This window comes from Nannospalax galili, unplaced genomic scaffold (assembly GCF_000622305.1).
Source record: "Nannospalax galili isolate Female #2095 unplaced genomic scaffold, S.galili_v1.0 scaffold10, whole genome shotgun sequence".
Classification (NCBI taxonomy): Eukaryota; Metazoa; Chordata; class Mammalia; order Rodentia; family Spalacidae; genus Nannospalax; species Nannospalax galili.
Genome location: NW_008331140.1, coordinates 7087629 through 7111131, shown reverse-complemented (window position 1 = coordinate 7111131; position 23503 = coordinate 7087629). Strand labels below are relative to the sequence as shown.

At 38.2% G+C, this 23503-nt stretch overlaps 1 protein-coding gene across 2 annotated transcripts in view; it reads left to right on the top strand.

Annotated features, from left to right (window-relative positions):
- Positions 1–1681: 1681 nt before the first annotated feature.
- The window catches only part of Apool (apolipoprotein O like), a 67886-nt gene continuing 46064 nt past the window's right edge, over positions 1682–23503 (top strand). Inside the window, exons 1-2 of one of the 2 annotated variants that reach the window (XM_029558599.1) lie at positions 1704–1768; positions 7996–8127. In XM_029558599.1, the coding sequence (XP_029414459.1) occupies positions 1754–1768; positions 7996–8127 (147 nt within the window). In that variant the 5' untranslated portion in view covers positions 1704–1753. Of the gene's footprint in view, positions 1769–7995; positions 8128–23503 lie in introns of both variants that reach the window. The other variant, XM_008822568.2, reaches the window with a different exon arrangement.

Sequence of the window (23503 nt, the reverse complement as noted above, 5' to 3'; positions counted from 1 at the left end):
GCATAGCTCCCCCACTGGATTTCATGCATTCTGTCATTTGTGTCAAGGCCTATCGAGTCAAGTTAGTGTCCCGAGACGTCCCTCAGTACAAGTTCATTCACTGAGGTCTAGTCAACCAATCTAGAGTCCCTACCTTTAAGAAGATCACAATTTTAAGACTTTTTTCCTATTTGCATGTTTGTTTTTAATGTGAAACTTCATTAATATTAAAATTAATGAAAAGTGAGCCTCAATGGACTATGAACAAAGATAAATTGAAAAACTTACCTAAACCACCTATTGAATATTCAGAAATGCTAAATTTTGATGAAGTAATGAACAAATATGCAGATGTTAAAGCTCAAAATGTTTAATGTTTAATATAAGCACAAATCATATATTTTTAGTTCAAAATAATGTTTCATCATTATTTTAAAAATAATTTTATTGCATATCCATTAAGGATCTATTTCAAGTATCAAATGAGCTTGGTATATCATTAACGCTTGGTACACAGTTTGCCTTAATAACTATTTGTTGAATCAATTTATTAGGTTGACTAATATTGAGAAGGCCAATGGGTACATTATGAGCACCCCTTTTTTTCATAGAATTATTCACAGGAGACCTCAAGGGATGGTTCCACACTATTATAGAGAATGATATACTTACCCTTAGTTTATTTTCCTGAGAAAATCATAATAATCATTTTACAGTGTATCTTAGATCAAGTGACACCATTGCTCAAAAACCTGCAATGATTTTCCAACTTATTTGAATAAAATAGAAATTCCCATGGTGATGCAAAAAGCTCCTATTGCAGTGTGTTTTTTCACTACTACAGAATCCCCCACTCCAACACACTGACCCTTTTTCTTGGTGCTCCTTCTGCATGGAACACTTAACTAAATTCCTCATGACTCTTCTCAAATTGGCTTATTATTGTCTTTAATCTATATGAAAAAGTAAATCCTATAAAATCCCAACACTTATTTTTAATATTTTTATGACGTGTGTGTGTGTGTGTGTGTGTGTGTGTAATTGGCATGGGAATCATGCAGATGTCAAATGACAACTTGTAGGTAGGCATCAGTTCTCTCTTTCCATGATGTGGGTTCTGTGGATGGGATTCAGGTTATCAGCCTCTGCACCAAATGTCTTTCAGCGCTGAGTTTCTCGCCAAACCGCTGTTTTTTTTTTTTGTTGTTGTTGTTTGTTTGTTTGTTTTCTTGAATAGAATTTAGGCCTTTGTAATATTTATTAGCTTTTTCCTTCTGGCACTCAAAAATCAGTAGGTTTTGTAGTGTGCTCTGAACAACTGCCTGGCAGAGTTGGTCCTTAAGTGACATAGATTTAGAATGATTGCAATAACCCCAAGTGTGTCAGAAGTGACTTGTTCTTGTGACCATATCGTTATTTATTAAGGGAGTTAAACCTGGTTTTAAGTTATTTTCTAGACAAATCACATAAACTTGAAACAAACGAAAACTATGTTCATCCAAGGAAACAACTTCCAGTTGGACTGTGGAGGATATTCTGAGGCTGTAAGGAGGACTGGAGTTTCTGTCTCCAGGATATAGCCCCTTTCTCTAGAAGCCAGCTGATTAGTTAAGTTTGGCAGCTACTAATGAGCTGCAGGAAGGCGGAGGGAGAAAGGCCGTGAGCGGACCAGTGCTCGACGTAGGGGGCGGGGCTGTCGTGACGGAAGTCAATCTAACTGCTTTGTCCCTCTGCGGTCTCCGTCTGAAAACTTGGAGCGGAGAGGGTCATAAGTATGGCGGCCTTTAGGGTAAGTGAAAACAAACTTAGTTTTGTTCCCTCCCTATCCCCTTCCTGCCGACATCATTCCAGTAACAGTGGAAGGGACTCTCTTGACTTCTGAAGGACGCCCCTCAGCCAGTGGGGGCGTGGAGGTGCAACTGTGGGAATCGGGATTTTTCACATTTGCAGCCATAAGTCACCTGCCTGGCCTTCTCAGCCCCCTGCAGTCAGCTGTTTACATAGCCGCTGGGCTTTAGTCCCCCCCCTCCCCCCGTGGAAAAGGCCAGAGCTCCGAACTGCTTCGACCTAAAATAAAAAAAAAAAAACAAAAACAGGATATTGGGCATTTGTGTAGGTGCCCAGGGCGGGGCCTCATGACCAACCCTCGCGGAGGAGTTTTAAACACTACTGGAGCAAAGCAGACCCGGAGAGAGACCTCCGAAGCTCTCTGACTGCAGTGTGTGAGATTATACGTTTTGCTGTTACTCTCAATTCAATAGAAGACTCTGTTTTGATTTTTAGGAGAAAGCGTGCTTTTACGTAGGAATCCGGCTAGAGGGAGCAACCCCGCTGACTCAGGTTTCAATAACATTAGTTTGCAAATACGTTTGCAGCGTATTTTAAAGTGTATGTCTTTGTTAGAATTGAAGCAGATAGACACATTCATTCAGCCGAAGCTGATTTTAAGTCGACTCGGTGTGTTGATCTTCATTTGGCATTCTACAGCATTTCTGTGGTTTTGGAGCGTGTACTTTTTCTGAATTATCGAACGCTCTCCTAACTGGACTACCTCCTGCAGTCCTCTCATGAAATCAATTTCCCCCTGTGCTCTCAGAGTACTACTAAAAAATGAGAGTCTAAGTATGCTGCCTCTTCAGGAACTCTCTTCACATTACTGAACTTCTCCACATTACTGAACTTCTTCCTTCTCTCTGTGCCGATTTTATCCTGCTTTTTCTGCAGTTCCTAAAGTGCCTTTGCCCATTCTCATTTAATTACTAACTTTTGACAATGGGACACGATAGTGTTGTCATATACAAAGTTCATACTGGAGAATTGCAATCAAGTTACCAATAAAAAAAAAATAGCAGAACACTTATAATGTTGCAGTTTTGTCTTGGACAGCAGACATAGCTACCCTGAGGCGCTTGCAGCCTGTAAGCCACTAGTGGGGCAGGTTTGCTTTGTTTGCTAAGCACAGAATGCCTCTTGATCAGTGTCCTTGATCAGCTGAGTCTGATTTAAATAACTCTTCTTCCTGCTCCCTAGAAAGCCCACATATAACTTATCATAGTATTTTGGACATTCCAGAAAACAGAATATTTATCTTTCTACCATCCTAAATTATAAGCTCATTTAAGACAGTAATTTTATCAGTAATTTTTCTGTCCTTAATATCTAGGACAGGTCTGATGTATATTCAAGCTCTACATCAAGCTCTGCAGGAATAAATTAAAGCTAGACAATGAAGATAAAAAAGACTAAATTGGGGCTGGAGAGATGGCTCTGCAGTTAAGAACACTGACTGTTCTTGTAGAAGACCCGGGTTCGAATTCCAGCACCCACATGGCAGCTAACAACTGTCTGTAACCCCAGTTCCAGGGGATCCAACAGACTCTTCTGACCTCCACGGGTATTGCACGACACGGGTGCACTTACCTACATGCAGGCCATACATGCGTACACATAAAATTTAAAAAAAATAATAAAAAAGACTAAATTAAACAATTGGCGATGTAACAAATGATTGATTCCCAGGAAAGAAATTGTCTTTTATGAAGAGTAGTTCCAAGTACTCAGGGTTCAAAGGAGAAAGACCTCACATGCTATTTAAAAAAATAATTTAAATTTAAATAATAATAAACTAGTGTGTAATCAGTGACTCCTAGAACAGGGAATTGAATTTCTTTTTAAAGTACTTACTGTGCTAAAATACTTCAAATGTGCTAATTATTACACAACTTTATATGGTAAACATATAAAGATGAAAACCCTGGTTTAGAGAAGCCAAATGAATTTTCTAAAAGTCATAATACTATTGACAATTGGAGTGAGGTAATAAACAGGTACAAGGAGAATAGTAGAGAAAAATTCCAGGTTGCAAGATGTTCAAGAAATGATGAGACATGGAGAGCTGCCACTTATTGAGTGCTACCTTGGCCATTTGCTACACATATATAGCAGATCTTTCAGTTCAGTCCTCTTGTTGACCCTAAGAAAAGAAAATCAAGGCCTAGGAAAAGGACTTTTCCTGGGTAAAACTGTTCCCAAGTGGAAAAACTAGGTTCAAACACAGGCATATTTGGCTCCAAACTATTTCCACTTGTCTTTGCTACATCTGGAAAGGAGTTTATTATCCCTCAAAAAGTTTAGTGGCACACCACCTATTTCTCACCTCCCCTTTGGGCCTTTGTTTAATTGAGCTGACATGCTAGATGCCATGTGGGTAGGTTGGGGGAGGGGGTCTGGATTTGAGTGCGAAATGTATGAAATTTAAAAAGCTCAACAAAATATTATTTAAAAAGTTTAGTGGCAAAAGGAAGGAAAGAAATTGATATAGGGCAACTAATTTTAGGAACAACATCTTTTTATTGATGGTTTATTTACTCATTTATTTTTAAGATAGGGTCTCACTGTATAGCACTGCTGGCCTACAACTCCCTATGTAGGCCAGACTGGCAGGCTGGCCTCTAACTCACAGAGAGTCACCTGCATCTGCTTCCCCAGTGCTGGGATTAAAGGTATGTGCTGCCACCACACCCAGTGAAAAAGCAGTTTTTTTAAAAAGACAGAAGGTTCAGGCAAGTTTAAGAAGAAAGGAAAATATAAGATGGTTTGATATAAGGGCAATATGGTCATCATAGCTGTTATGTTCATGAATAGTCACAGTGACCTAGCCATTTATTTTTATGTCAGTTTTCTCAATTTTATTTCATGGTGGCCCTATAAATAGGTACTGTTACTAGTTAGCTTTTTACAGTAAAGAAATGAAAGCTTAGAGATTAAGTTGAATAATTTGCCCAAAGACACACATTAGTAAATGGTAGAACTGGATTTGAAATCACTTGATCTGAGTCCATAAAGAGAAGCTAAAAATAGGGAGACAAATATGGAGGGATTTGTTTTGGGAAAAAGGAGAAACATTTGGCTTTGGAGGACAGTTTGTAGATAGAAAGTGAAAAAGATACCAAGCATTTGTGAAGAACAGGAAGATAATTGAGGTAGCTGAACGGGATATCTTTGTCTGTGGCTATAAGGTCATCTGCTACTAAAGGAAAAGTATAATAAATATGCTTTTAGGAGTTTATGAATGGAAGAGTCTTAGAAAGAGTATTGTGTAATTGCTGACAAGTGAGGGTCCAGTTGATGCTGTCTCTACCCTGGTTAAGTTTTCCAGCAATGCTCACAGCCAAAGAGAGGAAGAGGAGAGAGTGGAGCTGCTCAGGTGTTGTTAGCAAGGTGGAAATCACAGATGTTCTAGAGATGTAGCCATATAATTGTTTTGACTGAGGTAAAAGAGGATGCAAGTGATGGCCTTGGGTACAAGTGTGTTGTTGAGCTTAGGAAATTAGAAGAGCAAGTTCCAAGACAGTGGGAGAGTTGAAATCACAGTGATTTTAATTCGTGAAAATTTCAAGCATTTAGGATCTTTGAGTCAAAACAGTTTCTACTGATTGCAAGGTAAGGTAGCTTATGCTTGAAACAGTTAAGATTCAGGTTCCTAGAGGTCTTGGAGTTTAGAAGGCTTAAGAAAGTATCTGTGAGGTCAGTGTATCAAAAAGCCAATTTATTTCAAATTTTCAGCTCCAGAGCTTAATAACAAAGAGTAAGAGGGAAAGGATTCTTGAAGATTGGTAGATAACACTGACAACAGTCAATATAGAACTTGAAATACAAGAGCTTGTTGAAGCAGATGTAGTAGTGAAACACTGACAGAGAACCAGTCCTGATGAACAAGGACTGTTTAGATCTCTCTGACTTCTTGAATCAGGGAAAATTGCTGCAGGCCTGGCTTTTATTTAAAAAGAATTAGAAGGAATTTAGTGTCAATGTCAAACAAAAACCTTATTTCATTAATGCCAGGGGTTGAGAGTAAATGTGAGGACAATTTGGGTCCTGACAGTTTATCCTTAATGGAATATCTAATGTCAAATGGTGGCTACCATTTGTTGAGGAGTTCCTGTATGAGACACGATGCAATGAACTCTTGACATTATTTCATTTAATTCTCACAAAAATCTGCGAAGGCCAGTAATTTTGTTGTTTCAGTGATTGGTAGATTAGTAAGGAAGTCAAAGCTGTAATGACAATTTTAGTGGGACAACAGCTTGTTGAGTTTATAATTTTAGCTGTTGATAAACAAGTTCTGGGTAATGGATTAAAAGTTGATAGTCATGTACCTTCTTGGATTATGTTTTCTTTCTTTTTCTTCTAGCTTTACCAAGGTGTAATAGTCAAATATAAATTATGTGATTCTAAGGTATATAATGTGTTAATTACATATACATATATTTTATGAAATGATTACCATAATCAGATTAGTTTTGGTTTTCTTTTAAAATTATTTTTACATGTATTTATCATATATTCATTTGTTTCTTTCTTTATTGTGTATGTATGAGGCTATGTGCATGCCACAGCATACATGTGGAGGTCCGAGTTCAGCTTATGGGAATTGGTTTTCTCCTTCCACGATGTAGGTCCTGAAGATCAAACTTAGGTACCTATATTGGCATTTTCCCAAGGAAGTCTTTGCAATGGCCAGTGGGTACATGAAAAAATGTTTACCATAACTAGTTATTTAAAAAATGCATAGCTAAAAAGGCAGCTGTTGGTCAGAGGGTATGTTTTCAGTTTTAAATGCCTAAATTCAGTGAATCTATATACAGCATGGTCAGGTGAACATAAAAATTAACTTGAGGGCTGGGGAGATCTCTCTACAATGGGCAAAATTGCTTGCTGCCAAGACAGATGACCTGAGTTCAATTCCTGGAACCTATGTGGTGAAAAGAAAGATTGAATTTCACAAAAAAATTGCCCTATGACCTGTATACATGAGCCATGGCACACATGCAAGCGCATACATGCAAACACAAAATAAATGAAAAATAATAAATCTATAGATTTAAAAACTAACTTGAGGGCCAGTGATATGGTTCAGTAGGTAAGGAAGCTTGCCACCACGCCTGATGACATGAGTTGATAGTCATGTACCTTCTTGGATTATGTTTTCTTTCTTTTTCTTCTAGCTTTACCAAGGTGTAATAGTCAAATATAAATTATGTGATTCTAAGGTATATAATGTGTTAATTACATATACATATATTTTATGTATAATAAATAATTTTATGTATATTTTATTTATAATGTGTTAATTACATATACATATATTTTATTAGTGGAAGCTAGCTCATCATGGGTGTGGCCCTGAGAGGAATATTCGATTCTAATAGTTTCTTCTTTGTTTCATGTTTACCTTCAGACAATCAAGCTTTCTTCTTAATAGTCTCCAGTCATGATTATTGGGATGCTGAAACCATGAGCCAAAATAGACCTTTTTCTTTATAAATTTATTATTCCAGATATTTTGGCATAATGATAGAAAACTAACAACCTCGGGGAAATATGGGAATGTAGTGCCTTAGATGTCAATAACAGAGCTCTTCCAGTAAAACCCAGTAGCAGGTAGGCCACTGTGGTCCCTGATTCTATGCTGAAACCAGCAGTTGCCCCTAGGTGCATGCCACTACCTGGATGATTTTGGTGTCTAGTGTGAAGCTAGTTCTTAGGACCCTTTCCTACATATGTTCCCTTTTAGCTGATGTTAGGGTGAAGGTCTGTTGTAGATTCCCAATACAGAACACCTCCATAGAACTAGTACTCTCTCCAGTTTGATTCCCCAACCAGCATCTAAGAATTTGGTTAGTCACCTAATGTGGCGACTGGCACCTTTAATCCCAGCACTCTGGAGGTAGAGGCTTGGGGATGTCTGACACTGATGCCAACCTGGTGTACATAGTGAGTTCAGGCCAGCTGGGGCTACAGGGAGACTCTGGCTCAACAGCCCCCCCCCACTGACATACACAATTTGGTTAGTGACCTGTGCAAAACTTACCTTAAAATGCCGCTTTCTCTATGCCACCCTTCTCAGTAGTAGCTTCACTATCGGCGGTAGTGTACTTCAAAGGCAAATTGTGGTGATAGAACTAGGTTGCTGTAGCTTTGGAAGCTAAGTCTGTGCTCTGTTGCTTCTAGTGTGCTAAATCCAGCTCGCTAGAGCCAGTAATCAGACAAGGGAGCGCCAGCGGAGGTCCCAGATCTGTACCGACCGCGGACCTGCATCTGACGTCAGCAGGGACCGGAAGTCCAAGTCGTCAGCTAGCAGAGGTCTGTGGTACATGCGTACTGTAGTGTGCCTGTGCGCGGCAGCCAGGTTCTGCAACGAATGTATTTTTACTTTGTTCTCATGACAATGGAAAGAATAGAAGTCTTCTCCAGAAATGTTATTTATTTTAGATTAAAATCCCTGCTCGTTTCCTTTTGTTAGGGGGAAGTTCCTTTGAGAAACCGCCTGTCAGCTTTATAACTCCTTTTGTCCTTCAGTAAGCAAGCTAGTCATTTGAATACTGTGGGGGCTGCACAGCATTATTTATGAAGACTAAATAGTTTTCATGGATTAAGAAAAGCTTTCAACTCCTCCTGGTTTCACTTCTTCCCGTGATGTCATCATCTTCATCCGCCGCCCCGCCCTCTCCTTTTAGGCTCCCTCTCCTGTGTGCACCCCTTCTTATAACCTTCTCCCGCCATTCTGTCATATATTAAGGTCTATCTAGTCAAGTTTGTGCCCCTAAATGTCCTTTAGTGTGCCATCCCAACAGCAGTGAATGAGGGTTCCCCTCTCCCCATGTCCTTGCCATTATTTGGTGTCATTTGTTTTTTTTATCTTAGCCCTTCTGACAGGGGTAAAATAGCAGAATGCCGTGGGGATTTTTATTGGGATTGCATTGAATGTATAAATGGCTTTTGGTAAGACAGGCATTTTCATAATATTCTAGCAATCCATGAACACAGGAGGTCTTTCCATCTCATTTCTTCCTCAATCTTCAAAGATTTATAGTTTTCATTATAGAAATCTTTAATATGTTTGGTTACGTTTATTCCTATAATTTTTTTTCTTGAGGCTATTGTGAGTTGGAATGTTTCCATAAGCACTTTCTCTGATTGTCAGTGTCCTTTCTGTTGCTTTGAGTATTTTCTGTAGGGCTGGGTTTGAAGGACATGAATTATTTCAAACTATTTGTATCATGGAAGATCTTTCTTTGCCCTTCAACTATGATAGACAGTTTTGCTGGGTAAAGTATTCTAGGTTGGCATGTTTGATCATGTAGAACTTGGAATACTTTGCTGCAGGCTCTTCTGACTTTTATAGTTTGCATTGAAATGTCAGCTACTATTCTGATGAACTTTCTTCTATATGTAACTGGTATTTCTCTTGCAGCATTCAGTACCCTCTCTTTGTTTTACTATGATGTGATGTGGGGAGTTTATATTCTGGTCCTGTCTGTTTGCTGTTCTCTGTGCTTCCTCTATCTGTATGAGTATGTATTGCCTTAATTTTGGGAATTTTTCTCTTAGAATCCTGTTGAAGATCCGGTCAGGGCCATTGACCTGAATTTCTTCTCCTTGCTCTATGCCTGTAATGCGTAGATTTGTTTCTATTTTTGTTTTTCCGTGTGGCTGCACATTTCCTACATATTCCATTCCTGTACTTTAAAAATGTTTTCATATTCTTTGCTTTAGTGGTCCAATTCTCCAACTTTATCATCTGTCTTAATATTCTGTTTTCCATTTGATTCATTCTGCTGATGGAGGCTTCTCCTGTCCTTTCAAATTGACTTACTAGGTTTTTAAATTCCATCTTCATTTCAGCTTGATTTTTTTTCATTATTTCTTTTTTTTTTTTTTTTTTTTTTTTTTTGAGACAGGGGCTCCCTATAGCCCCAGCTACCTGAACTCACTATGTAGACCAGACTCACCTTGAAATCACAGAGATCTGCCTGCCTCTGTCTCCCAAGTGCTGGGATTAAAGGCATGCACCACAATGTCCAGGTTTCTTCAATATTTCTAACTGTGATGAAGTCGAGTTTTACATCCTGAATTGTCTTTGTCATTTCATTCAGCTGTATATTTGTATTTTTTTTGAGCTTGCCAGGAGTTTATTCCTGTCCTTTTTGAGTTCTTTGAGTTGTTCATTTGTTCTTTAAAATTGTTCAGTTCTTTGATCATTTTTATGATTATTCTGAGTTCTGTGTCCTGGGGTTTCTCTAGGTAGTTCTCATTGTAAAACACTTCTATAGGACTGGTGGGATTTGATGAGAACATATTATCTTGGTATTTCATATTATTTGTGTTTTTGCATTGTGACCTGGACATATGGACTTCTGTTGGTTGAATGTCTTACATGATAGTCTAGCTTGCCTTTGTTGAGTTGAAGTTTGGTTCTGTTTTTTTTTTTTTTTTTATTGTTGTTGTTGTAGCTTGGGTGCTTTCTGATCAGGTATGGATAGTTAGTGGGTCTGTGCTTCAGGTTCTTTTGATTAAAAAAATACATTTTATTTATTATTTATGTGCATGAGTATATTGCCTGCATATATGTGAGTGCACCTGTGTCATGTAGTGCCGTGGGGTTCAGAAGAAGGCGTCTAATTCCCTTGGACCTGGAGGTAAGGACTGGTTAGTAGCTGCCACGTAGGTGCTGAGAATCGAACTCTGGTCCTCTGCAAGAGCAGTTAGTACTCTTAACTGCTGAGCCATCTCTCCAGCCCCACTTTTGATTTTTTTGTTAGAGGGAAAGTATTGGTGCCAGGCAGGCTAGTCAGGAGCTCCCACGTGGTGTGAATGGGCCTAGCTGGAAGCATGAAAATATCAACGGAGTGTGGGAGTTCAGAGTAGCTAAGCAGGGTATATGTGAGCCCTGGGTCAGCATGACAGCTCTAGTTACTAAGCAGGACAATGGCAACCAAGGGAGTGCTTTCTGACTAACCTACCAGGCTAGTCAGGGGCTCTCTGATAGAGCAAATGGCTAGTCTCAAACCTAGGGTGATGGTGACCAAGCGAGTGGTTTCTGACTAGCTAGGAGGGTAGATGTGAGCCTTGACGCAGTGGGAACGGAGGTAGTCCCAAAGCAGGGCAATGGGGGGCGATTGCCACCACTGCTGCTGCTGCCCCCCCGCCCATCCTCCTCCCCCTCTCTCTTATACTTCCCCTTCCCTTACCTCTTCTCCTCCATCTACTTAGGCAAAAATTAGTGCTATCCAAATGTGCATGGGTTTGAGCTGTACATTGGAGCATATTCAGAGTACCCTGGTCTAGACCCCTGAGGAAGAATGACCCTTCACCCCCCCATCTACCTATGGCTCCTCAGTTGGGGAGGGGGGCTGTGGCTCCCTGATCCATGCTGGGATTTTGACTCCCTTGATCTTATACAGGTAATCACAACTTGTTAGTTCATGAACACAAAAGCTTTGTTGTGTCCAGAAGACACTATTTTACAAGAGTCTTGTGTGACCTCTGGCTCTTAAGAGTCTTACTGCTCAGTCTTCTATGATGGTCTCTGAGCCTTTGGAGAAGGTGATGTGATATAGTTATCTCATTTTTGGCAGAGCATTCCATACATATTCATACTCTGCGCTTTGACAAATTGTGAGCAATTGTACTAGCCACTGGCTACCAGAAAAAGATACTTCTCTGATGGAGACTGAGATGATCTAATCTGTGGGTATAGAGATGAGTATTTACAAGACAATTTCATACTATGCCAATTTAGCAAAACAGTAATAATAAATTCTCCCCTGTGGCTTATGAGGTCTGCAACCATGAGTTCTTGGGCAGATTTATAGTATCAGGCATGAGTTTCCTCCTTTGGAATGGGCCTTAAATCTAGTCAGAGACTGGTTGGGGGGCTGGAGAGGTGGCTCAGAGATTAAGAGTGTTGACTGCTCTTGCAGAGGACCCAGGTTCATTTCCCACTACCGATATGGCAGCTAACAACCCTCCATAATTCCAGTTCCTGGGGATCCAACACCCTCTTCACCTCTACAGGCATTGTGTGACAACATGGGTGTACTTACACACATGAAGACAAAATACTCAGGTGCATAAAAAACACTAATCCATCAATCAAAAAAATCAAAAGCATTTGGTTACTCTGATGGCATTTGTACCACTATTGTACCAATGGGTGTATCTTGCCACAGTGGTCATCATTTTAGTTCATAGGGTTCACAGCTGGGTAAGACTGTTGATAACTTTTTTTCTCACAGAACCCTTCATGGCACCTTCCATTATATCAAAGCTGGCCAGCAAGGAGTAAGTTTCCAGGTTGGTGCCACCTTGTTTTCTCTATGCCCTGCAACCAAAGTATGTGGTATTTTAAGCAGTAAAGTCTTACCATTACGTTCTGGTGCTCAATCAAGAGCAATGACAATATCTTGTATATTCTTGGGCTGGGGTCCTCTGGGGATTCCCCTCCCCCAGTCAGCAACTCAAAGGCATCCCATACTTGGTACTGGGGTTTTGTTTGGCAACCTATGGCTTCTGAGAGGAGCATTAACCCCCTGTGTGGATTAACTCCATTTAAACATACATGCTCTCTCTAAATACATCCATATATGGATATGCATTTAGGAAGCTTATAAAATAGTATGTTTCCATATGACTTTTTCAAACATCCTTAGTGTTAGTTATCCTTTGCCCTGCCCCTCCTGTTCTGTAGTCTCCCATTACCCTCCCTATATGAACCTACCACTACTGTTATTTTCCTTTCCTCTTTCATAGTATCTGTGTTCTACCATCACACCTCTCATGATTCCTCAACCATGGCCTCTTTCTATTTTCCTAGCTTTGACAGATATTCTAAGTCAAACATAGAACTAAAGATTCAAAGCTAGGATGCTTTCTGGATCTGAGTTACCTCACTCAGTATAATTTGTAGTTTCTTCTCTTTACCTGAACATTGTATTAATTTCATTTTTCATTACAACTGAATAGTTTCATTTTGTATATCATCACATTTTCATTTTCTGTTTTTCAGTTGTTAGGCATGTAGGTTGATTCCATTTCCCAGCCATTGTGAATAGAGCTTCAGTGACCATGCATGAGCAAGCATCTCTGTAGTAGGATAGAAACCTTTGGGTGTGTGCTTAGGAATGTTATGGCTGGGTCATACGGTAGATCCATTTCTAGTTTTTTGAGGAACCTCCAGACTGATTTCCAGAGAGACTGGACTAGTTTGCACTCTTATTAGCAATGCATAAGGGTTCCTTTCCCCCATGTCAGCATTAGCATTTGTTGTCATTTCTGTCCTTAATGATGACCATTCTGACTGAAGTGAGATAGAATTACAATGTAGTTTTACTGTGCAGTTCCCTGATGCCTAAAATTGTTAAACACATTAAAAAATATTTTCTAGCCATTTAAAAAACATTTTCTAGCCATCTATATTTCTTCTTTTGAGCACTCTATGTCTATTTCCATAATCCAATTGCAATTGGGCTGATTGTTTCCACCTTCTAGCCTCCCCTAAGTGGTCAACTGTAGGCACTGGCTTGGTGGGCTGAAACATAGCAAATGTCACACCAACAGCCTGCCTCTTTATGCCCAGGTCTCATCAGAAAAACACATGCAGTATATAAAACCAACACAGTATGACCCCCACCCACCAAAACATATTCCCATAGTTTCTATATAGGTTTTTTTTTTAATTTAAACATGCCATACCTTTGAAATAAAGTATTTAAAATGCTGATGAACAAGGACCAAATTGTGTATTTTTGTTTGATTATTGTAGTTGGGTTGTTTTCTCCTTTCTTCCAGTGACACTATTTTTTACAAGAGTTTTCCAAAAACATACGTGTGTGTGTGTGTGTGTGTGTGTGTGTGTGTTTTAATTTCCTTTTTCAATAAAGAATCTATTTTCATTTTCTAGTATAATAAATAACACTGGGGCTGAAAGACCTGCTGTCCTCAGTAGATTTAATGATACTCTATTCTTTTAGAGATGATTCACCTACCCAGTACTTTCTGAAGAAAATAAGCACCCTGATATATACAGGTCTTCTCTTAGTGACTCACTGGTGATTACTCTAAAGCAGGGCACTCTTGTGGCTGCCAAGAAATAGCTCCTAGGCTGTATCTCCAGGATTAAACATTAACACCTTTTCTCTTTTCAGTTTCAGTTGGAGAAAATGCAGTAGTAAGTCTGTTAGAGTAGAAGATGGGTTTAGTGGCACTTGTTATTATCACAGACTTTATTATCCTTGAAAATAGTCTAGCGTACAAAAGGGTGTACAGAATTCAGAAAAGGGAACTAAGGTGTACTTTCACGGAAAAGAGAGGCTAAATCTGTTCTTTAAGACCCAAAGGAGTATGAGTAGGATCAGTGAAAATTATATAGACATGTTTTAACTCAGTCTACTGAAGAACATTCTCACAGCTGTAAAAAAGAGGGGGTGCTTAATATGTTGAATGCATGTTCTACTACTACAAGTCACAAATAGCTTGGCGGTTACTTGGTAACATGTTTTAGAAAGGATTTTCACTTTATAGGAGCAGCTGGACCAAAAGATAGATCATTAAGGTCTTTTTATATTTTTAGATGTAAATTCTCATATATATATCTTAATTTTAAGACTAATCTCTTTTACCATTTCATATTGAATCTAATAATGATTTGTTTATTAGAGAGTGTTTCTTGGTCTTTCAAGTCAGTTTCTGTCGTGTCTCTTGTAATCTCATCAGTTGGGTATGTATGCCTTGGTGTTTGTTTTCCTCTGGAGTGCGTGCACATTAGTTCTGTAGACAAAGGAAATAACCCAGAAAGAATAGTATTTATATACTAACAGACCTCCCTCTTCTACTGAAAAGATAGATATTGGGGAAAGAAAGAACTCATAAATAAAGGTTAAAAAAGTTGAAAAAAAAACATGGAACAAATTTTTGTGGGAGAATAAAGGATGTGAGAACGAAGTAAGAATAAAGAACAACAAAAAAGTAACAAGAAGAGATGGGTAAACTGTGAAATTGGTGAACTATAATTTTCCTTTGTTCTTCTTTCAAATCTGCTGATTGAGTTTTCCTATAGCGTTGTGGTGATAATGTCTTCCTTTTGAATAGCTTATCTGATACCAGTTCAACACTGGTGTGAGACTTCTCTGTCCAGATCTCTTCACTGATCTTTTGGCCTCCACACAATAAGGTCTATTTGAGCAATTATACTGTAAGACTATTTTCCCTAGAGAATGCATTAATTGGAAGATACTGGTGTTGGTTGTGGTAGCTCACACCTTTAATCCCAGCACCCAGGAGGCAGAGTCAGTTGGATCTCTGTGAGTTGGAGACCAGCCTGGTCTACACAGAGTTCCAGTCCAGCCAGAGCTGAACAGTGGGACACTGTCTCAGAAAAAAAGATTATTGGTTATTTCAGTTAAAGTATATTTACTTGAAAACGTTTTGAAATATTTTTAATACAGTATAATTAATTTTAATGAGAAATTTTTGCATGTCATATACAAAGTTGAACTGTCTCATTAGTAAGAAAGAAGCAGTTATGCTCCATTGGCCATTCAGAAATTATCTTCTGAAGGTTACAATTTGAGTAATATTTTATATTATGATCTACTTATTCAGCACTCTACAATTTATAAACATTCTGTCTATAATAATGTTCCTTCTTAGAATGTTCCTGTGAGAAAATTTTTGTATATATCTAAATAAAAATTCTTATAATTTTTAAAAAAAATTATTATTTTTATTTTATGTGTATGCATGTATTGCCTGCATGTAGGTAAGTGCACCCGTGCTGTGCAATGCCCGCAGAGGTCAGAAGAGGCTGTAAAAAGGCCAAAATTTTTTTAATTTATTATTTTTATTTTATGTGTATGCATGTATTGCCTGCATGTAGGTAAGTGCACCCGTGCTGTGCAATGCCCGCAGAGGTCAGAAGAGGCTGTCAGATCCCCTTGGACTGGAGTTACAGACAGTTGTTAGCTGCCATATGGGTGCTGGGATTCGACATGTGTCATGTGGGTGCTTGGAGTCTGTGAGCATATGCAAGCTTTTCAAAGTAAATACATTTTGGGAGAAGATATTTGATAATTTTTATTAGAAGTTAATATCATTAAATGAGTCTTACAATTTTAGATTAATTTAGTCTTTTTAGTTGTTTTGTAGTTGAAATATACTTGCCCCTACAAGTGCTTAGCACATAAACACAGGCGTAACATTCAATGAATGCTACATCAAAAAGTTTACTATATTCTGTTTTTATGCCGCCTTATTTACTACTGTGGATGGCTTCATTACTTGCATGTGAAGTCATTAGTCATATAAAGTCCTTTGGACACATAGAAATACAATACTACTCAATAGAAGTCTACATATTTGGAGAAAAAAATAGGTTGCAGATATTAAAACAGTAATAAAACCTTGTATTTGTAAGGATGAGGTTAATGCTTCAGACAAATAATAGTTTTGAGAATTTGGAGAGATGGTTTTGAGTGAGCCAGTGGAACATGAGCTAGGCCTTCAGAGAAGGGTAGAACTTAGGTAAGTATATTAACTATGTGTTATTTGAGTACGCCTATTTGTCAGGTATGTAAAACTACAGGATTTAGGGGGTCATTCTAGGAGGGAAGATGAAGTGACTGAGCGTGCTGAGAGAGGACTGTGTTTGACATGTTTGGGGCCCAGGAAGACTCAATTTAGCTAGAGTCAAAGGGTATATGGACAGAGGTGGAGTAAAGATGGTTATTGAGCTGAGAGAACAGAGTAGTAATTTAGAAAGGTTAATTCAGTGTTCCTATGTGGCTTATTTGTTCGAAATTTTGTAACATTTAAATCCTAAACTGAAAACAACTTGAAAATTGTGTCTTACTTGAGTGTTCCTGTCTATCCAGGCAAATAGAATGCTTTCAGTGTTCCTTTCCTCCACCTCTACAAGCTATGTATAGTCTAACTTTTCCTGCGTATAATGCACATGTGTGTTTATGTGTGTGTGAAAGGGGACCCTCAAGTAGTTTTTAAAATCAAATTTCTGGTTTTGACAAAACTTAGCAGTTTTATTACCTTGATAATCATAAGTGGACTAAAATGGAATCATGCCAATCTCATGCTATTTCTGAAGGATTTTTAATGTTTGTCCATTTATATTCCATATGTTTAACATTTATTTTTACTTTTGTACTTTTTAAACATTTGAAAATTTTTGTTTTATGTGTATGAGTGTATCGCCTGCTTGCATGTAAATGCATCCATGTTGCAAAATGCCCTCGAAGGTCAGAAGAGGACGTCAGATCCCTGGGAACCGTAGTAATGGATGGTTGTTATCTGCCATGTGGGTGTTAACAACATGTGGGTGTTGGGAATCAAACCCGGGTCCTCTGCAAGAGCAGCCAATGCACTTAACAATTAACCACTGAGCCATCTCTCCAGACCTATTTTTGTACTTCTTGAATTTTTGTTTACCTAAGATAAACTTTCAAGTGCCACTCAGTGATAATTGCACCACCATTTAAAAAAAAATTGTATATTTTTATTCATTATTTTTATTTTATGTGTATGAGTGTATTGCCTGAATGTATGTGAGTACACCCGTTTCATGCAATGCCGAGGAGGTCAGAAGAAGGCTTTGGATTCCCCTGGAACCGGAGTTAAGGATGGTTTCTAGTTGCCATGTGGGAGCCGGGAATTGAACCTGGGTCCTCTACAAGAGGAGTTAGTGCTCTTAACTGCTGAGCCATCTCTCCAGCCCCTGTGCCACCATTTTAAAGTCATAAAAATGTTTAGAAATCCCAGAGTAATTTAGTTGTTTCCTATAGTACTTTGATTAAAATATTCAGTGTTCACAATATGTTATCATTCAGGTTCTATTTTTTAATAGTACCACCACATTAAGATGGGAAGTTATTTGTTCTGGCTAGCTCATGATTGGCCTTTTACGTGCTGGAGCTTTAATTTTTGTGAAAATTTCATCTCACATGTACCATGTAATTCCTACCCATCTCAGAGTTAAACTCATTCTTCATCATTCACTATCTTCTGTTTTTTAATTTTTGAATTATAATGTGTCATGGCTGTTATAATATTTAAATAATGTAGACCTGAATGAATAATTGAGCCCAGAAATAGCCTAGAAATTGCTGTCCTGAAAGGGTTTTTGTGTAATTTGCTTTTCTCTCATAAATGTGAAATGAATATATGCAAGTTGTTGGCTTTGTGCAGTATGATGTGCTCAGTAAATAAAGGCAGCTTTTGTTCAGTGTTTTTCAGTCCTTTAAAGTACCCTGGTAATACTGTGTCTGTTTACTTATCTGACCCTTTCAAAGTATTGTGTATATTTCTGCAATATTAGCATATTTTCTGATGCATACTAGGTATTCAGCAAATGTTAATTATCACTCCCCCCCAATACATTGCATTATTGTACCGTCATTCCTATTTTGTAAGCACATTTATCTTTAGAATTTCACTTTCACAGAGGTGCCACTTGCTGTAAATATTCCCTTTTATTTAGATTTAAAGAAAATCCTAGATCATCTGCACTGTTTAAACTGGCATTTGAATATGGGCAATAGAGAGAGAGAAATAGAAGAATCTGAGTTCTTTGTTTGATGTATTTTTATTGAATTTTTGTGCATGTCACAAAATACATCTTAATCATATTTAGACTCTTCCCTATCTGCACCCCCCATAACGTAAACATGGAGAATCTGAGGCTTTGCTAGCAACCACTAAATCAATCAATCTTAAAGTTCTGCGTACTGGTGTACTTCAGTTTTAAACTGGAGATTCTAAAACTTACTAGCAGTACCCTAAATGATACCTACTCTCTATATTGGGTTATTATGAAGATTGAAAAACTCAATGTGTATAAAGCACCTGGCATATAGTAAGTGCTCTTCAAACACAGAGCATTACCGTCTTCAGAGCTTTTCCTGTGTTAGTAGAGGGATTATGGTAAAGAGTGGCACAGTACCATACTATTCCCAGAGAACACAGCCAGTCCATATATAATGGAACTACATTATGGGTTTCCTTCCTTTTCTGAACATTGTGTGCCTCTCCTACTGTCATTTGTTCTGCATCTGTCCTTTCTTAGTTCTTCTATTCCCTGTTATTTCTTTCACTTCTTGTTACAGTATTGAAAGTAGCTTTATATAAAATCAGCCAACTGGAGTGTCCTTGCCTCAGCCCTTTGGTTTAGTTGCTGTATGTTTAGGGAAAGCTTTTTAGCCATATTTTGAAATGTGAGGTCTCTTTTTTTTCTCCTCCTTATGATTTTAGGACTTTCCTAGGTGCCTCAGTGCTCTAGATAGCTGAGGGGTACACGTGCTATACTTCTGTCTTCATAATCTTTCAGTTATCAGATGTCTGCTGCATACCATTACTTGCTGTTAGTGTTCCTTAATATTTAGGTTAAAAATGATTTGTGAAGGAGATGTTTTCAATGTTTCTTAACAGGAAAGTGAATCTACTTTGTAATCACGCTTTTGGTTTGTTTTAAAATTAAATAACTCAAGTATGGTATCAGTGAATGAAAATATCTTTGCTTACAGAATCCGTTTTCCCCTCCCTTATTTCAGATGATTGGGATTGTGCTTAAATAAGCATTGCCATACGTTTTTAGGCTAGAAATATGAAATTGATATTCACATGTTTTACACATTGTTTTAGAATAGGCCAGGTGAAAGTGAATAATTACTATAGAAAGCAACTTTATATGTATTATAAAAAATCAAGAGTGGGTAAAGATGTTATATTTTCAACTGCGGATCTTACATTTGTATGAGAATGGATTAATAATTTAACATCATTAATTTATATGAAGCCATATACTTGATAGAAGGCTGGGGATAAATTGGATATAACCTGCTCAGATTTATTTACTTCAAGGTAAGATGCAAATGGTGAAGTTCGAAGTAGCATGAGAAAATAAAATCTAATTAGGGTTTGGGAAAGCTCCTTTACCTAGCAGTTCTTAAGAGTGGCCAGGTCTTGGGCCTGTGAGTTGGCTCAGCTGATAAACAAGCTTGTAGTACAAGCCCGACAACGTGAATTTTATCTGGAACTGATGTAAAAGTGTAAGGAGAAAGCCAACTCCGCAGAGTTCTTCTCTGACTGTGACATTTGCACTGTGGCATATGTGCATCCATACACACACAGACACACAGACACAGACACACACACACACACACACACACAGTAACAGTTTTAAAAAAGATGACCCGTCTTCAAGAATGACATTGGGAGTGGGTAATGATGTTGAACAGAGCAGCTGGTAATGATGTGGAATAGACTTGAGTTTAGCCAGAAAGAACTCCTGAAGGAAGGTAGTAAAGAAGAAACATTGGTTGTTCTTGCAGAAGACCGAGGTTCAAACCCCAGCACCCACATGGCAGCTAACAGCTGTCCGTAGCTCCAGTTCCAGGGGATCTGACAGGCTCTGCAGTCCTCTGCGGGCATTGCACAACATGGATGCACTTACCTACATGCAGGCAATGCACACATACACATAAAATAAAAATAATAAAATATTTTTAAAAAAGAAGATACAGCCAGGTGTGGTGGTGCATGTCTTTAATCCCAGCACTAGGGAGGCAGAGGCAAGTGGATCTCTGTGAGATTATTTTGATATATCACAGTGAAAGATTTATCGTCCTCTTTTTTTTTTTTTTTTTTTTTTTTTTTTTAAAAAAAAAAAAAAAAAAAAAAAAAAAAAAGAAAGAAAGAAAAGAAAAAAAAGAAGATACAAAGCTAGGAATGGATGGTGTATTTCCTGAGAGATGGGCACTGAAGGAAGAGGCTAGTCTATTTAGGTTTATATCCCTAGAAAAGCATTTAATTTTTAAAATATATTTTTTATTTTTTGAGAATTTCATACATGATTGTTGTATTTATATTATTTCCAGCCCTCCCAGTCCCCCTCCAACTCCTCCTATGCCCTCTCTCAATTTCTTGTCATCTTCTTTATTATTGCTACAAATACACATATGCAGTTATACACACATATATAATACACTGAGTACATGTACTGGTGCCTGTGTATGTATATGTGGGATTAGAAAACTGACTCTCCCTCCCTCAGTATGCATTGATTGTTGCTCTTCATCTAGTGGTGGGACCCCATGATGTTTTTCCCATCCACCTTGACCTGTCTGCTGGTTTTGTCTTTCTGCAGATCTTGTTAGACTACCAGACCATGGAGACTTCATGGGTGCAGCTTCCCCATCATGTCTAGAGTGCATTGTCTAGCTACTCCTCTGGCTCTTACAGTCTTTTTGTCCCTTCTCCTGTGATATGCCCTGAGCCTGGGGTATAAAGGTTACATTTTAGGCATATCAATTAGGGCTGGCACCCCGCAGACATTTATTTTCTGCATTTTCATCAGTTGTAGATATATTCCTGCAAATCATTTACTCTCTCCTTTTTGAAAGAATCATAAAACAAAATTAAATGTTGGTACTCCAGAGCAGCACTGTGGAATAAAATTGTCTCGATAATAAAAATTATCTAAATCTGTGCTATCTAGTATAAAAACATGAGAGACACATTTATCCACTGAGGTCTTAAAACTGTGGCTTAGTGAGATGGAGGAACCGGCATTTTAATTTTATTTAATCTTAATTGATTACAATATAAATAAGCCCATGTGACTAGTGGCTCCCATATTGAACAGTGTAGTCCTAAAAGACCAGAGTCCTATGATTCTCTGCTCTAAGCCCTCTTTTTACAAATAAGAAGACACGACTAACTTCACATACTGGCTTTCAAACAGATCTGGGACTAAACACAGGCATGCTGTGAGTAGCAGTTAGTGCTGCTTCTGGACTTGAACCCTTTGAGAATTTGAAGTGGCCTCTCAAGTCTTGATGGATATTTGTACTCCATTTATCATGTTTACTCATTATTGTGTTTCTCCCATCCTTCCTATTGCTTCTTTTCTTGCCATGCCAAACTCTACTGTATTGTCCTTACCAAAAAGGAGAAGCACCTGCATGATGGCCCGGTGTGCTAGCTCACTGCCCTCCAATCCTGAGTTCAGTCTCCAGGACCCACGTGGTGGAAGGAGTGAATTGAATCCTCCAAGTTGTTCTCTGACTTCCACACATGTGCCATGGCGCACACCCACCCCCACAACATGCACACAATAAATTAATGTAATCAAAAAAGAAAGAAGAAAAGAGGACTTCTGGATGGAGTTTTCAAATTAATTTGGGGAAACAGTTTTGAATTGTGTGTACAATCTAATTTTATTTTTACATTAGCATACAAAGTATTAGATACCGTAATGGCATTTTCAAACAAAGACTATTATAGTTAATTCTCTCCTCTATCATTTTGCCACCCGTCTTCCCTCCTCTGCTGTCCTCTTGTATCCATCCCTCTCTTAGTGTCCTTTCTGCTTTCATGTCACATGTGTCCTTTTGCATTCTGCATCCACTGCCCCCCTGGCTTCTTTAGCACATTATTTATTTATTTATTTATTTATTTATTTATTCTTTATTTTTTATTTATTTATTTATTTATTTATTTATTTATTTATTATTTATTTTTAGTCTATGTGTATGAGTGTTTTGTATGCATGTATGTAAGTAAGCACAATGCCCTTGGAGGCCAGAAGGGTATGTTGGGTCCCTAGGAACTGGAGTTACAGACAATTATTAGTCACTGGGCACCTCCTTTAATAGTAAACTTATTGCTCAGTTATTAAAATTCCCTTTTAGTTTCCATATTCAGAATGTTTGAAGGCAGTAAAACATGATATAATTAGAGCAGCATCCCTAAATATAAGGTCATTTCCTAGTAATTCCCCCCCCCCTTTTTTAGAGGGAAAACGTGACAATAGCTTATCTGTTGCAAAGTTACATATTTGAAAGTTATCACTGACATTTACAGTCATAAATGGTCATAATTAGAAACTTTAGGTATTTTGTAGTGCAGCTTCCTTTCAAAAGTGGGGAACCCGAGACATAGAATATATAAAAGGTCACGGTGAATTAGTAGCTGAGCTGAGACTAAAACCCAATTTTTCCGCGTCATAGCCATGTGTTTCTTCAGTGATACCATTTTTACCTTTGCCTTTTAGACCTTCACAAGTGAACCAGCCCCAGGGCACTGTAAAGTAGGAAATTCTATTAAGCTCTTAATGGCTGTCCTGTGTTTTGATGACTAATCTCAACTTGTCACAGCTCATTAGGTACTGGAAATAGACTCACCAAGTTCCTGAGCCAAATATTTAAAAGCACTTTATACCTGCAATTTTGCAAGCACAATTGAATTTTACAAATCTCGATTTGAAGGTCCATCTGGCTGTTTGCATAAGTTACTTGTTGCATAGCTCTATTCCAGGGTCCTGGCAGCTATGGAAGCAGTTTGCCACAGGTGTCTAAAATGTTATTTCTCCTTCTTTGAGTAAGGAGAGAGCACAATCACTTTTCTGAACTGTACTGATCAAAAGGCTAAATACTGTGGTTGTAATTCTGTGAGGACAGATTATAATGCGGACAGCTTCAGTTTTGTACAACAGTGAAACTATTCTAACCTGCCCACAGCATTTGCTCCTCTATTAGACCTGACATTTTAAAATGTTGTGGTAGATTTCATGAGCAAATTTCTTCAGAAGTGAAAGATACTCTTGATTTTAGCCAAAAGGCTCAGAAGTGATCAAAGGTAAATGATAAACAATTAACTGGGCCCACATGTTTTC